Source organism: Mustela putorius, unplaced genomic scaffold (assembly GCF_011764305.1).
Source record: "Mustela putorius furo isolate JIRA1106 unplaced genomic scaffold, ASM1176430v1.1 tig00003898_pilon_pilon_pilon, whole genome shotgun sequence".
NCBI classification, from domain to species: domain Eukaryota; kingdom Metazoa; phylum Chordata; class Mammalia; order Carnivora; family Mustelidae; genus Mustela; species Mustela putorius.
The window spans coordinates 35107120-35121052 of NW_025422047.1; the positions used below are offsets into that span (position 1 = coordinate 35107120).

The following is a 13933-nucleotide window of genomic DNA, read 5'->3' on the forward strand; positions in this document are numbered from 1 at the left end:
GAGGGCTGATAACCCAAGCTGTACTACTCAGTTTTGTATCACGTGTCATAACCTAAAAATGCAGTAATAGTTCTACCAAAACAGCAAAAGCACTTCATTATAAACCACAGTCATCTGGCAAATAAAGGTGCTTACTTCAAATACCTTCTTTTTCTTTTTTTTTTCTTTTTTTTAGATTTTATTTATTTATTTGAAAGACAGAGATCACAAGTAGGCAGAGAGGCAGGCAGAGAGAGAGAGGAGAAAGCAGACTCCTGGCTGAGCAGAGAGCCTGATGCGGGGCTCAATCCCAGGACCCTGGGATCATGACCTGAGCTGAAGGCAGAAGTTTTAACCCACTGAGCCACCCAGGCGACCCGAAAAGGTTCCGTTTTAAAACACTACAATAAGTGAATGCATTGATAACATGTCACATGATACTGAAGAGGTTTATGCAATCAGCTGAAAAACAAAAGCTTCTATTCAGGTTGATGAGTCAACAGATTTCACTAATGTCATGTCAAATCGCTAAATGATAGTGTGACTCAAGAAAATGTTTCTGCTGGGGTGCCTGACAGGTGGCTCAATGGGTTAAAGCCTCTGCCTTCGGCTCAGGTCCTGGGATCGAGCCCCACATTGGGCTCTGCTCAGCAGGGAGCCTGCCTTCCTTCTCTCTCTGCCTGCCTCTCTGCCTACTTGTGATCTCTGTCAAATAAATAAATAAAATCTTAAAAAAAAAATGTTTCTGCTGTTCTAAACTAGCATAAGTCAAAATATATTTACTATTTTATCTTCCTATCTAGAAACAATGGTTCATCTTGGAGGAACTGAGTTGGCATTTGTACCGAGGGTGTTTTCAATCAGTGATTAACTCTATGAGAGGTTTTACGCCTCTTCTTGTAAAAAAAAAAAAGATGTGCTGATATTTTAACACTGCTTTTATCACAGAGAAGTTAGTATAAAAACCCCCTTGAAGGTAAAGTGAAAAAAAAAGTCCTGGATGATGGCTACAAAAATGGCTAATTATACTAACAAAGACTAGTTCACTCAAGAATGTTTTAAAAAACTACCTGAGAATCTAAACAAAGAGGACAAAACAAACAGAAATCTGATAGCTTAGCAGAGAAAGTTCTCAACAGGGTGTTTGACTAAAATAATAGGCCAGAGTTTGCTGAGTAAAAATGGAGCACTGAGTGTGGTGCATGAACAATGAATCTTGAAAAACTAAAAAAAATTAAATTAAATAAAAAAAAAAAAAGAACAGAATTTTGAGGGGTGTCTGAGTGGTTCAGTTGGTTAAGTGTCTGCCTTCGGCTCAGGTCATGATCTCAGCATGCTGGGCTCTCTGCTCAGTGAAGAGTCTATTTCTCCCTCTCCTTTTCCCTCTATGTGCTCGTGCTCTCTCTCTCCCTCTCAAATTAATAAATCAATCTTAAGAAAAAAAAAAAAAGACTAGAACTTAAGCATTCTAGGTCAAAATGTATCGGATTCCTGCCACATTAAAAACTCAAGTAAATCAGCATTACCAGTAACTGTACTAACACTAACTTGCTAATATAGATTCAAATAATCAAGACTTACCTATATTTTTGTATATTAATGTATACAATTTTATGTCACAATTAACTTCTCTTAAGTAAAAATAAACTAAAATCATAGCAATGAAGAAAAAACATCCAAAAAGGCACTAAGAAAAAAAACATTTCAATAATTTAGGATTAGATTTGGAACAATATGATTCTAGCCCCGATAAAAGAAAAAGAATAGGTTACTTAAGTGGCACTCTTTCGTTTTAAGAAAAAAAAATGTATTTTAGTTTACTGGAAGAGATAAATGTACTATGCCTTTCTCAGCAACTTGAATAGGAATCTCCCATACAGTCTTTCAGTTAACTGTTAAGTATGTTGAAAGAAATACTTAACAAAAGCAACAAATACGACAAACAAAAGCATTCAGATTGAGAAAAGCGCTATGTTCACTTCTTACCAGTCGAATGAGTTGTCTGTCTAGCCATCTGAGCACATCTGGTCCTTCCTCTGTTTCTGCTCTATAGATTGCCAGCCGGGCCATAAGAATGGCAGCTGCCTCCTGGTCAAAAGATGCAGCAATGTTTTGGATTTGAGTTTGAGCATCTGCCCAGCTAAAGGCAAGAAGAAAGCACAGAGATACTGTTGAATTACTAAAGTTACAATATCACAGCTGGCTACCACACAGACTTAAATTAAAATGATGCAGAAAATTACTTCAATACTTGAAAACTCCAACATTGCCTAGAAAACGAGCATTTTAAAATCACTAATAGCAGTTTCAGTATAGCATTATTTTTCAGAAAAATATATCCAAATCTAATAAAGTCCTCAAAAATAACTGTAAAGACAGATCTCCAAACACATTCCCTAAAACATTAAGACTTTTACAAGTAAAAAAATGGCACAAGTATATGTGTTTGTGTGCATGTACATAAGTCTCTATGTCAGACTTTGAAATTATTTCTTCAATTTTCTAAAGGCAGCAACATGGAACTAAAACAAAAAAATAAAAGTTTTCTGCCAGCCTAAATAATTCTCATTTACTAACCTGGAAAATGAACAAAATTATTTCAAAAAGTTTTCTCATTTATTCAATTATTAATTCAATTATTCATGACAAATTCAATTATTAATGACAAAAATGATATAATTGAAGTTTCTATGTATTCTTTTCTCTCCATGCTAATACAATGACCAAAACTAATCAAAAGTTAGTAACTGAAAATTTTACTTTAAGGGACTAATTTGCTATTATGTATAAAAGTAGCAATAATTTATTAAATTCACATGTGGTTTTTTTTTGGGTGTTTTTTTTTTTTTTTTTTTTATTTGACAGACAGAGATCACAACTAGGCAGAGAGGCAGGGAGAAAGGGAGGAGGAAGCAGGCTCCCTGCTGAGCAGAGAGCCCAATGCAGGGCTTGATCCCAGGACCCTGGGATCATGACCTGAGCCGAAGGCAGAGGCTTTAACCTACTGAGCCACCCACGCGCCCCTTAAGTTCACATGTTTTATAAATCCAATCCAGTCAAATTGATCTTGGGGAGACACAGCAACAGCTTATATGTGTTTGTTAGTTTAATGTTTCACAGAGTTTTGAAATACTTCAGCTGATCCTAATTCTAAAGTGCCTCACTTTAACCAAGTCTGGTAATACTTAAGTGCTTTTGAAAAGCTAGACCACTTTTGTATTACTTAAAGATGTAAGAAGTGATGCCATGAAAATTTAGGCAGTAACATATTCAAAATTCTTCTCCCTTCTTCCTCTATTTTTAATTTGTTTCAAACAAACAATTTTTTAATATTTTCTAGATGACTAACAACTGTTAAGTATCTCAGTCTAGTGAAACAGGCAAGAGGCAAAAAAAGAATGAGAATGAGTAAGATTAAGAACTAATAATTTTGAAATCATTTTTAATACAACTTAAACAATAGTTATACTAATAGTTCAGTTATTTTTTAAGTTTTAATTTAAAAAACTCAAAGAACTAAAAACAAAATTATCCAAATCAGTATTTTCCCAGCTTGGATGACCATGATATTCACTTGCTTCAAAATGAAACATAAAGATGATATTTTAACTACAGTGACAAGTAAGCACATGCATATTTACTAATTAAAACTTATTTAGCTATAACTTAAAAATTATGCTCTTAGAATCAAGTTTTAAAGAGTTTATTCACATGGTAAAAAATCTGTCTTCTGCATTTCCAATATTCCCTTCTCACTGTAATTCTTACAACTAGTTTCACACCAAACTTTCCAAATCAAAGTTATTTTCTTTATGAAAAATAGGGTTAACTTTTGACTGTATCTCAGGAACCTGAGTCCTTTATTTTCACATGGCTTATTCACTTAAACAATTACACTTACCTACGCCCCTAAAATCATACTCCTAATAAATAAAAAAATAAGTAAGTGCTGATTATTGAAAATGGTCAGGCTAAGTTAATTTGAAAAGATGGGTGTTTTGATGAGACATAATGACATAAATGGCACCAAAACACACATAATATATATCTCTATAATAACCTCATAAATTCTGTGCAAATTGAAAATATATAAACCCATGAAATTTCTCACAAGAGAGTCCCCTTTCTCTTAAAAAATTTATGTAACGAAAAAAAAAATTGTTGTTGTGTTTAAGACTTTTGTTTAAATCCCAGTTACTTATATACAGTGTAGTATTATTTTCAGGAGTAGAATTTAGTGACACATCACTTACATTTAACACCCAGTGCTAAACAAAACAAGGCCCCTTCTTAATGCCCATCACCCATTTAGCCCATTCCCTGACCACCTCTCTCCTCCAGCAACCCTGTTTGTACTATCTATAGTTAAGAAAATGTTTTAGGGGCGCCTGGGTGGTTCAGTCAGTTAAGCATAGACCCTTGATTTCAGCTCAGGTCTTGATCTCAGGATCATGAGTTCAACCCCTAGGATGGAACCTACTTTTTAAAAAAAAAGTCTGTTTTATGGTTTGTCTCTCCCTCTCTTTCCCCCATGCTCTTATGTCCCATTTCTTAAATTCTACATATGAGTGAAATCAGAAGTATTTGTCTTTCTCTGACTTATTTCACTTAGCATAATACACTCTAGTTCTACACACATCATTGCAAATGGCAAGATTTCATTCTTTTTGAAGGTTGAGTGATATTCCATGGGTGTATATATATATTTATATCACCTCTTCTTTATCCATTCATCAGTCGATGGGCATTTGGGCTCTTTCAATGGTTGGACTATTATTGATAATGCTGTTACAAACATTGGGATTCAGGGCGCCTGGGTGGGTCAGTCAGTAAGCGGCTGCCTTCAGCTCAGGTCTTGATCTCAGGGTCCTGGGACTGAGCCCCACATCAGACTCCCTACTCAGCAGGAAGCCTGCTCCCCCCTCTCCCACTCCCACTGCTTGCATTCCTGCTCACTGTCTCTCTGTCAAATAAATAAAAACCATTTTAAAAATAAAAATAAATAAACATCGGGATGCATGTATTCCTTTGAATCAGTATCTTTATATCCTTTTGGTAAATACTTAGTAGTGTAATTGCTGGGTGTAGGGTAATTCTATTTTTAACTTTTTGAGGAACCTCCACACTATTTTCCAGAGTGGCTGCACCAGTTAGCATTCCCACTAACAGAGTAAGAGGGTTCCTCTTTCCTTAACATCCTCGCCAGTATCTGTTGTTTCCTGTGTTGTTAATTTTAAGTATCCTGACAGGTGTAAGGTATATGTATCTCACTGTAGTTTTTATTTGTTTTTCCCTGATGATGAGTGATGTTGAGCATCTTTTCATATGTCTATTACCCATCTGTGTGTCTTCTTTAGAAAAATATCTATTCAGGTCTTCTGCTGCCCATTTCTTAACTGGATTACCTAACTTTTTAAAACTTTTCACTTTAAGAATATTTAAATAGGGATGCCTGAGTGGCTCAGTTGGTTAAGTGGTCAAGCTGGAGATCTGGGCTCAAGTCATGATCTCAGGATCCTGCCATCAAGTCCTGAGTGGGGCTCCTAAATAAGTGGGGAGTCTGCTTGAGGATTCTCTCTCCCCTTCCTCCTCTGCCCGTCCCCTGCTCGTGTACATACTCACTCTCTCAAATAAATAAATATATATTCTTTTAAAATGTATTTTAAACATAAAAGCTATGACTAGAGGGATGCCTGGGAAGTCAGTTAAGCAACTTGAGTCTTGCACTTGGCTCAGGTCATGATCTCAGGGTTGTGAGATGAAGCCCTGTGTCCAGCTCCACGCTCAGTGTGGAGTTTGCTTGAGACGGTCTCCTGTTCTCTCTCTGCCCCTCCCACTCATGCTCTCTTTTTCTCAAATAAACAAATAAATCTTAAAAAAAAAAAAAAAAAGCTACGATTAGAATAAACTCCTATACATCCATCATCTAGATTTATCAATTGTTAGCATTTTTTTCTTTTAAAGATTTTATTTATTTATTTGACAGAGAGAGATCACAAGTAGGCAGAGAGGCAGGCAGAGAGAGAGAGAGAGGGAAGCAGGCTCCCTGCCGAGCAGAGAGCCCGATGCGGGACTCGAACCCAGGACCCTGAGATCATGACCTGAACCGAAGGCAGCGGCTTAACCCACTGAGCCACCCAGGCGCCCAATTGTTAGCATTTTAACACATTTGCTTTATCATTCTCTCTTCCTTCATACACATACTCTTTCCTTTGTCAAACTTCTTGGGTAAGTTAGAGATATGACCCTCCCTTAAAAACTTCAGTGTGGGGGCGCCTGGGTGGCTCAGTGGGTTAAGCCGCTGCTTTCGGCTTGGGTCCTGATCTCAGGGTCCTGGGATCGAGCCCCGCATCGGGCTCTCTGCTCAGCGGGGAGCCTGCTTCCGTCTCTCTCTCTCTGTCTGCCTCTCTGTCTACTTGTGATCTCTCTGTGTCAAATAAATAAATAAAATCTTTAAAAAAAAAAAAAAACTTCAGTGTGTATCTCTTAAGATCAAGAAAATTATCTTCTATTCTTATAAAGCCTTAATGATCAAATTCATGAAATTAAACACTGATGTAACATTATCTTATATATGAACCACATTCAAATTTGTCTAATTGTCTCTGTAGTGTCCTCTACAGCAAAATTTTTCCTGACACCGGATTTTACCCAGAATCACATACTAGCTTTAGTCATAACATCTCTTCAGTCTCCTTTAATCTGGACTGGTTATAATGCTTTTCTTGCCCTCTAAGACATTTTTGACAAGTCTAAGTCAGTAGCTTTATAAAATATCCCTCAGTTGGTATGTCCAGTTGTTTCCTTATGTAAATGTTTTGAATGTCGAATTTAAGTTGCACATGCATATGCGTGCATGCATGTGTGTGTGTGAGGAGGCATAAATAAATTGACATGGGGGTGCCTGGGTGGCTCAGTGGGTTAAAGCCTCTGCCTTCAGCTCAGGTCATGATCCCAGGGTCCAGACATCGAGCCCCGCATCAGGCTTTCTGCTTGGTGGGGAGCCTGCTTCCTCCTCTCGCTCTGCCTGCCTCTGCCTACTTGTGATCTCCATTTGTCAAATAAATAAAAATCCTTAAAAAATAAATAAATAAATAAATAAATAATTTTAAAAAAATAAATTGACATGTTTGCCAAGAATCAAAACTTCCAAGAAATTGGTCCGGGATTTTAAGTCAAACCAAGGTAGCAGAGCAGGACAACAAACCTATGTACAATCCTTTGCTAACCAAAAGACAATCCAACCAATACTCAGTTTAAGCATAAGGTTAGGGGCGCCTGGGTGGCTCAGTGGGTTAAAGCCTCTGCCTTCAGCTCAGGTCATGATCCCAGGGTCCTGGGATCGAGCGCCACATCGGGCTCTTTGCTCCTCGGAGAGCCTGCTGCCTCCTCTCTCTCTGCCTGCCTCTCTGCCTACTTGTAATCTCTGTCTGTCAAATAAATAAATAAAATATTTAAAAAAAAAAAAAAAAAAAAAAGCATAAGGTTAATGTCCATCACTCACCAAAACAATCTCGTGGTTTTCAGGAATGAAGCTAGAGTTTAAATACAGTTCAATAAAATAAAAGCTTTGATGCCCTCTGTGTCCATTTTCTAGCCCATGCTTAAATCTGTTAAGTTTATCCTAATCAACTCTCTCTTTTGCCTTACTCAGAAAATACATCATATAGAGATGAGCAAGAAAAGGGATCTGGTATGTCTTATCACTTTCTTTGGGAACTGGAACTACCTCAAGAAATATAGGACATTACTTTGTTACATAAAATACTACCTTATAATATTAACTGTTGAAAGACTTTCACCTTTGTGGTCTCAAGCAGTGCTATACAAAGTGTGGTATGCAAATCTAGTGTCAGTTTGCCATGAGATAAGAACAGAAACTGAGAATAAATGTTTAGAAATTTTTAAGCAATTTAATAAAATAATTTTTTGTCTAATAAATCTAATAAAAATAGAGACTTATATTTTGAATTTGTAAAGTTACATTTTCTAATAATTCATTTTTATTGTATTTAATAAAAGTATTAGTCTCCAAAAAATTGGAAGAAAAAAAAAAACAACTGTCCCTTCACTACACAGAATTCTGAGGACTGGACTATTCTGTATCATATAGCAGACCAAGTATGTTCAAGTCCTTTGCATTCCATAGCCTGCCCCAGAAGTACCTAATCACAAAGGAGACAAGGAATAAAGGCTTGGTAAATGAATTAAATATCTAATAAAAACTTGAAAAAATATAGAATGATAAAACTAGCTAAGAACTTTATTATCAATTGAAAAGTAATGCTATTATTATGGTATATTATTCTACACGTATATACATATTACCATTGCCTATTATAGGATAATGTTTATTAGTTTTTCTCCTCCTCTCTGAGGACTATGCTAAATACAAGAATATATTGAAGAATGTGTCTTAGGAGTCATTTTTTTTAAATTATGGATCCTAACAATGAATATTTTAGCCAATAAGCTGAGTTAAAATAATAAAATGCTATTAATCATAAATGTCCACTTTCTAGTTAGAGATATTGCTCAAAACAGAAACCCAGTTTGGAAACATGACCAAGAATAGTTTTGATATGTAAATTAAGTGTCTAACAAATACAACTCACTTCCTAGCGATGGTGGTCACTCGGATGCGTCTCTGCCCACTTGAATGCTGATACTGAGTCACAAACTGGATTGCACCACGTCCTCCTTGAGGAATTGGAGCATTATGCTATGTGAAAATAAGAGTAAAAACTAAGTAAAATCTATTATAATGTTAATACAGTTTCCCTAGCATTAATGAAAGTCATTCTAAAATCAATTAGAAGGATGTTTGTTTCCAGTGCATACCAAACAGTTGTGATTTGCCACATAAAAGAGAAATGGATCTGGGAAAGGGGAAAAATGACAAAGAAAAAAAGAAGTGAGTCCATTTAGGATATCAGTTTCAGGTAATATATAATCGGAAGATGTAAAAGAACAAAATGAAGGGAGAAGTGTAAAGAAATTAACAGATACACAAAGGCATAGCAAGGCAATTTTGCCAAATTGTAGCTGGAGAAAGAGAAACTGAACCAAGTCCTTCTCCCCTCAGTATAGGAAATGAAAACTGAACTTATAGGAAGATAATCACATGATAAACAGATGACCAACGGGAAACTATTAATAAGAAGAGCCCAACAGTAATTTATAATAATGATCCTTAGAAAGAAATAGCAGGTAGTCAATACAAGAAACCTTCATGACCTTTAACAATAAGGATTCTTGCTTTATTGACTAACTGGTCAGTCAGTTAAGAGCCACCTCTTTTTCACAAATTCTGATGGTTAAACAAAAAAACCTCTGTATCTTAGGAAGGCTAACCATGAACCTCTGTGGTTCATTTTATGCCTAATATCTATTGGTATGTAATGCAGTAATTTGTATATTACATCATTCTTTAATATAACTTCTTCCTATACCAGAAAAAATTTTTCACATATTAGAATCTTTACCTTCCAATCTTTTTCTATGAATTTTGATATATTAAACTTTCTAGTAGGGGCTTCATATATCTTTATATACCTTGTGACAACTAGGAGGACCTCAATCGCTAATTATAAAAATGCATAACTAGACAGAATTTAAGATTTTATTTATGCTTCAATTTTATATTAAGACAAAAAAAAAGAAAAAAAAACAGACTAAAAGTTGGGTTGCCCAATGTTGGGCATTGGTGGGTTTCCCTAACATCTCTATTATAGTTTATCCTCTCACCAAGAAGTTTAGCCTTGAGAAACAGAAAATGATAAACAAAAATTCCAAAACAGATTAAGTTTCAAGTCATAATTACTATTGGAAAAATATGAAACATTTATGGCCTAAATTGAGTACTTATAATATAAAAAGTCATACCTGATTGACAACCTCAAAATAGATAGCTAAGGTTGTAGTGGGACTGAGTCCACATATTTTCCACTGACAAGTGCCGCCTGTTCCTATCTCCTGTAAAAATAAAAGAGTATATGTGAAAGCTAGAGAACACAATTTTTCTAAAGATTTTACTTTTAAGTAATCTATATACCCAGGGTGCGGCTTGAACTCACAACCCAAGATCTACAGTTGCATGCTCCATTGAATGAGCCAGCCACGTACCCTCAATCTAATACTATAACATATAGTAAGGTAAAAAGGGGAGGAAAAACCTGAAGTAAGAAAAACTGTTTCACATTTCTTTTTTTTTCTTAATATTTTATTTATTTGTCAGAGAGAGAGGGAATGAGAGAGCACAAGTAGGGAGAAGAGGGAGAAGCAGGATCCCCGGTGACTAAGGAGGCTGATGCCAGACTTCATCCCAGGACTAAACTGACTGAGCCACCTAGGCATCCCTACTACTACAATATATAGTAAGGTAAAAAGGGGAAGAAAAAACTGCAGTTAAGAAAAACTGTTTTGGGGTGCCTGTGTGGCTCAGTGGGTCAAGCCTCTTCCTTCGGCTCAGGTCATGATTTTAGAGTCCTGGGATCAAGCCCTGCATCGGGATCTCTGCTCGGCAGGAAGCCTGCTTCCCACTCTCTCAGCCCGCCTGTGATCTCTCTCTGTCAAATCAATAAATAAAATCTTTAAAAAAAAAACTTTCACATTTCTAATTTAATGAATGTTAAAAGCTTAAGATTTTTTGAAGTCATATAAATATGTCATTAAATAAAATTAAACAATTTTTACAAAGTAAAATTATAAAATAATTCAAGTTCTTGCTAAGTATTGATACAAGCTCTTCATATTGTAGACATCATGGGGCGCCTGGGTGGCTCAGAGGGTTAAGGCCTCTGCCTTCAGCTCAGGTCATGATCTCAGGGTCCTGAGATCGAGCCCCGCATCGGGCTCTCCGCTCAGCGGGGAGCCTGCTTCCCTTCCTCTCTCTCTGCCTGCTTCTCTGCCTACTTGTGATCTCTGTCTGTCAAATAAATAAATAAAATCTTTAAAAAAAATAATAAAAAAAAAGTAGACATCATTTACTTTTTTCCTAATTCATAAAAAAATATTTTTATTTATTTGACAGAGAGAGAACACAAGCAGGGGGAGTGGCAGGCTGAGGGAGAGGGAGAAGGAAAAGCAGTCTCCCCACTAAGCAAGGAGCTCCATGAAGGCCTTGATCCCAGGGCCCTGGGATCATGACCTGAGCTAATGTCAGACACTTAACCAACAGAGCCTCCCAGGCAACCCTAAAAGTATACACCATTTAGGGGCATCTGGATGGCTCAGTGGGTTAAAGCCTCTGCCTTCGGCTCAGGTCATGATCTCAGAGTCCTGGGATCAAGCCCCAAGTAGGGCTCTCTGCTTAGCAGGGAGCCTGCTTCCTCCTCTCTCTGCCTGCCTCTCTGCCTACTTGTGATCTCTGTCTGTCAAATAAATAAATAAAATCTTAAAAAAAAAAAAAGTAGGGGCACCTGGGTGGCTCAGTGGGTTAAAGCCTCTGCCTTCGGCTCAGGTCATGATCTCAGGGTCCTGGGATCGAGCCCCACATCGGGCTCTCTGCTCAGCGGGAATCCTGCTTCCCCCCCCCTCTCTCTGCCTGCCTCTCTGCCTACTTGTGATCTCTCTCTCTCTGTCCAATAAATAAATAAAATCTTTAAAAAAAAAGGAAAAAAAAGTATACACCATTTAATGATTTTTAAAAAGCACATACCATTTAATGAAGTAATTACAATTAACACTATCCTTCTATCCAACTAATTGATCTGTGTAAAGTGATATCGATTTAACTCATACGCACATATGAATAGGTTCTCTAGATCAGAATTCCATAATGTAAGCAGTCTGATTAAAAAAAACACTTTAGATATCAATTTTTACCATGAAAATTGCTTAGAAGTAACTTTTAAATTCTATATTTTTAGAGATGATTACTCACTTTGTTATGTCCCATCATCCTCTCTATAGCTATATTAATTCTACCATTTTAAAGTGTATTATATGGCCCCTAGATGGGATAACAAAAAAGAAAGGAATTGAAACTCAAATCTGGCTAATTTGGTTACTTTCCTGGAAATCCTACAACAAAAAAAGTTTCGGATTTGACTTTCAAAGGTCTCCAAATTTTTAAATCACAGTTGTTCAGTTTTTCCAGACATAATGAGACAAGGAATAACTTGGGCAAAAAAAAAAAAAAGAAGACTGCTGACAGTACAAATTTATACAAGGTTTAGATTTAGGGGTAGATGGTAAAAGGGATATGCAAAAGGAATGAGCACAAGTAGATTATACCAATGGAAATGGAAACTGAACCACATTCTACTGAAACTTAGCCTACACAATAATTTTGAAAGGAATGCTATAGGCTGCCACTCTAGGTCTCTTGTTGGTCTGCCATTTGAATTAACTGTATTTTCTTTTTAGAGTAAAGATGACTTACATTTTCAGATACACAAGGTCCTTTAGAATTGAGAGACACACAGGGTCCAATAGCTCCTGAAATCTTTATTTCCCTTGAGGTCTGCAAAGTAAGAATACAGTGAAAACCTCAGTGTACTCAAAGACAAACTCAAACATACACTCAACTACAAGTATATAAGAATAGACATTTTTTCCATATTTAAAACTCAAAAGTCAATGAAAACATACTAATATTAGAAATAATGAATCACCAGGTACTTCTAGATTGCAATGCCCTAATTTAAAAGCTAGCCCTGACCTAACTTTAATATTCTATTTCCAACTGCCCATAGGAGGACTCCATTTGGGAACCTCACCCTCAATTCAAAATAATAGCATCTCCAAAATTCATACATCCTAATTCAAAACCTTAAATGCTATCTTCTGTTTTTCCTCCCTTAGAAAATCTGTCACCAAGATTGGTTTCTTTCCAATTTCTACTGACACCAAAATTCAAGCCATTGTTACTTTCTATCAAAAAAATAGGGAGTGCCTGGGTGGCTCAATCTTTTGAGTATCTGCCTTCAGCTCAGGTCATGATCCCAGGATCCTGGGATTGAGCTCCACATCAAGCTCCAGGTCAGGCTCTCTGATCAGCAGTAAGCCTGCTTCTCCCTTTCCCTCTGCCACTCCCCCTGCTTGTGTCACTCTGTCTGCCAAATAAATAAATTAAATCTTAAAAAAAAATTAGGTAGCCTAGTTCACTTTTCTTGAGATTCTTTTTCCCAACAAACTGAATATCACAGTCAGACAAATTTTACTCGAAAACACTGTTCTTCATTAATTTACAATGGCTTCTTTGGCCTAGACATGCATCTCCAAACTACAACCAACCACATAATTGAAACTATTTCCCTTACCTTGCAATAAAAACCATTCACTAACTGGGAAGTTTCCCCAAATATACCATGTTGATTCTCACTTCTTTACCTCTCATCAAATGGGATCCTAACTAAAATGTGTTCTCTTCAACCAGCTTTAATTCTGCCATCTTTCAAAACCACTGTAAGTTACTATAAAACCATTTGTCAAGAGTAAACTGTGTCCTGCATACATTCATGTTTCTTCCATTAACCTGTGTAGGACTTTTATAATCTGTTATTTCACTCTATCACAAGTGTTATTCTTATCTTTCTATCAAAACTTTTTTTTTAAGTAAGCTTCGCACCCAAGGTGGAACTTGAATTCAAGATCTGAGGTCAAGAACTGCACGCTCTACTGTCCAAGCCAACCAGGTGCCCCAAGATTGAGTTTCTTCTTAATAAAACCTGTGCCCTATATATCCCTTGAGATCTCTATAATTTGTAATTTCCTTTTTTAATGCTGGACATAGAACAAGCATTCAAATAAAAAGATTAATAAGAAACTTTTAATGGAAATTCAAAATCAATGTGTTTGTAATACACTTGTAACTAACACTAAGCCTTTGGGTTTTTGTTTTGTTTAAAGATTTATTTATTTTAGAGAGAAAGAGGAGAGGGGAGGGACAAAGGATGTCAAGAGAGAATCTCAAGCTTACTCCCCTCTTAGCCTTGAGGCTAAGGCTCAA

General features: G+C 36.4%; 1 protein-coding gene across 2 annotated transcripts in view; it reads right to left on the bottom strand.

Annotated features, from left to right (window-relative positions):
- Positions 1 to 13933, bottom strand: part of SEC23A (SEC23 homolog A, COPII coat complex component) — a 59850-nt gene that overhangs the window by 24407 nt on the left and 21510 nt on the right. For both annotated transcript variants that reach the window (XM_004773306.2, XM_004773305.2), the window contains exons 11-14: positions 12365 to 12445; positions 9865 to 9954; positions 8595 to 8701; positions 1966 to 2119 (exon numbers count right to left, since the gene is read on the bottom strand). In XM_004773306.2, the coding sequence (XP_004773363.1) occupies positions 1966 to 2119; positions 8595 to 8701; positions 9865 to 9954; positions 12365 to 12445 (432 nt within the window). The remainder of the gene's footprint in view (positions 1 to 1965; positions 2120 to 8594; positions 8702 to 9864; positions 9955 to 12364; positions 12446 to 13933) is intronic.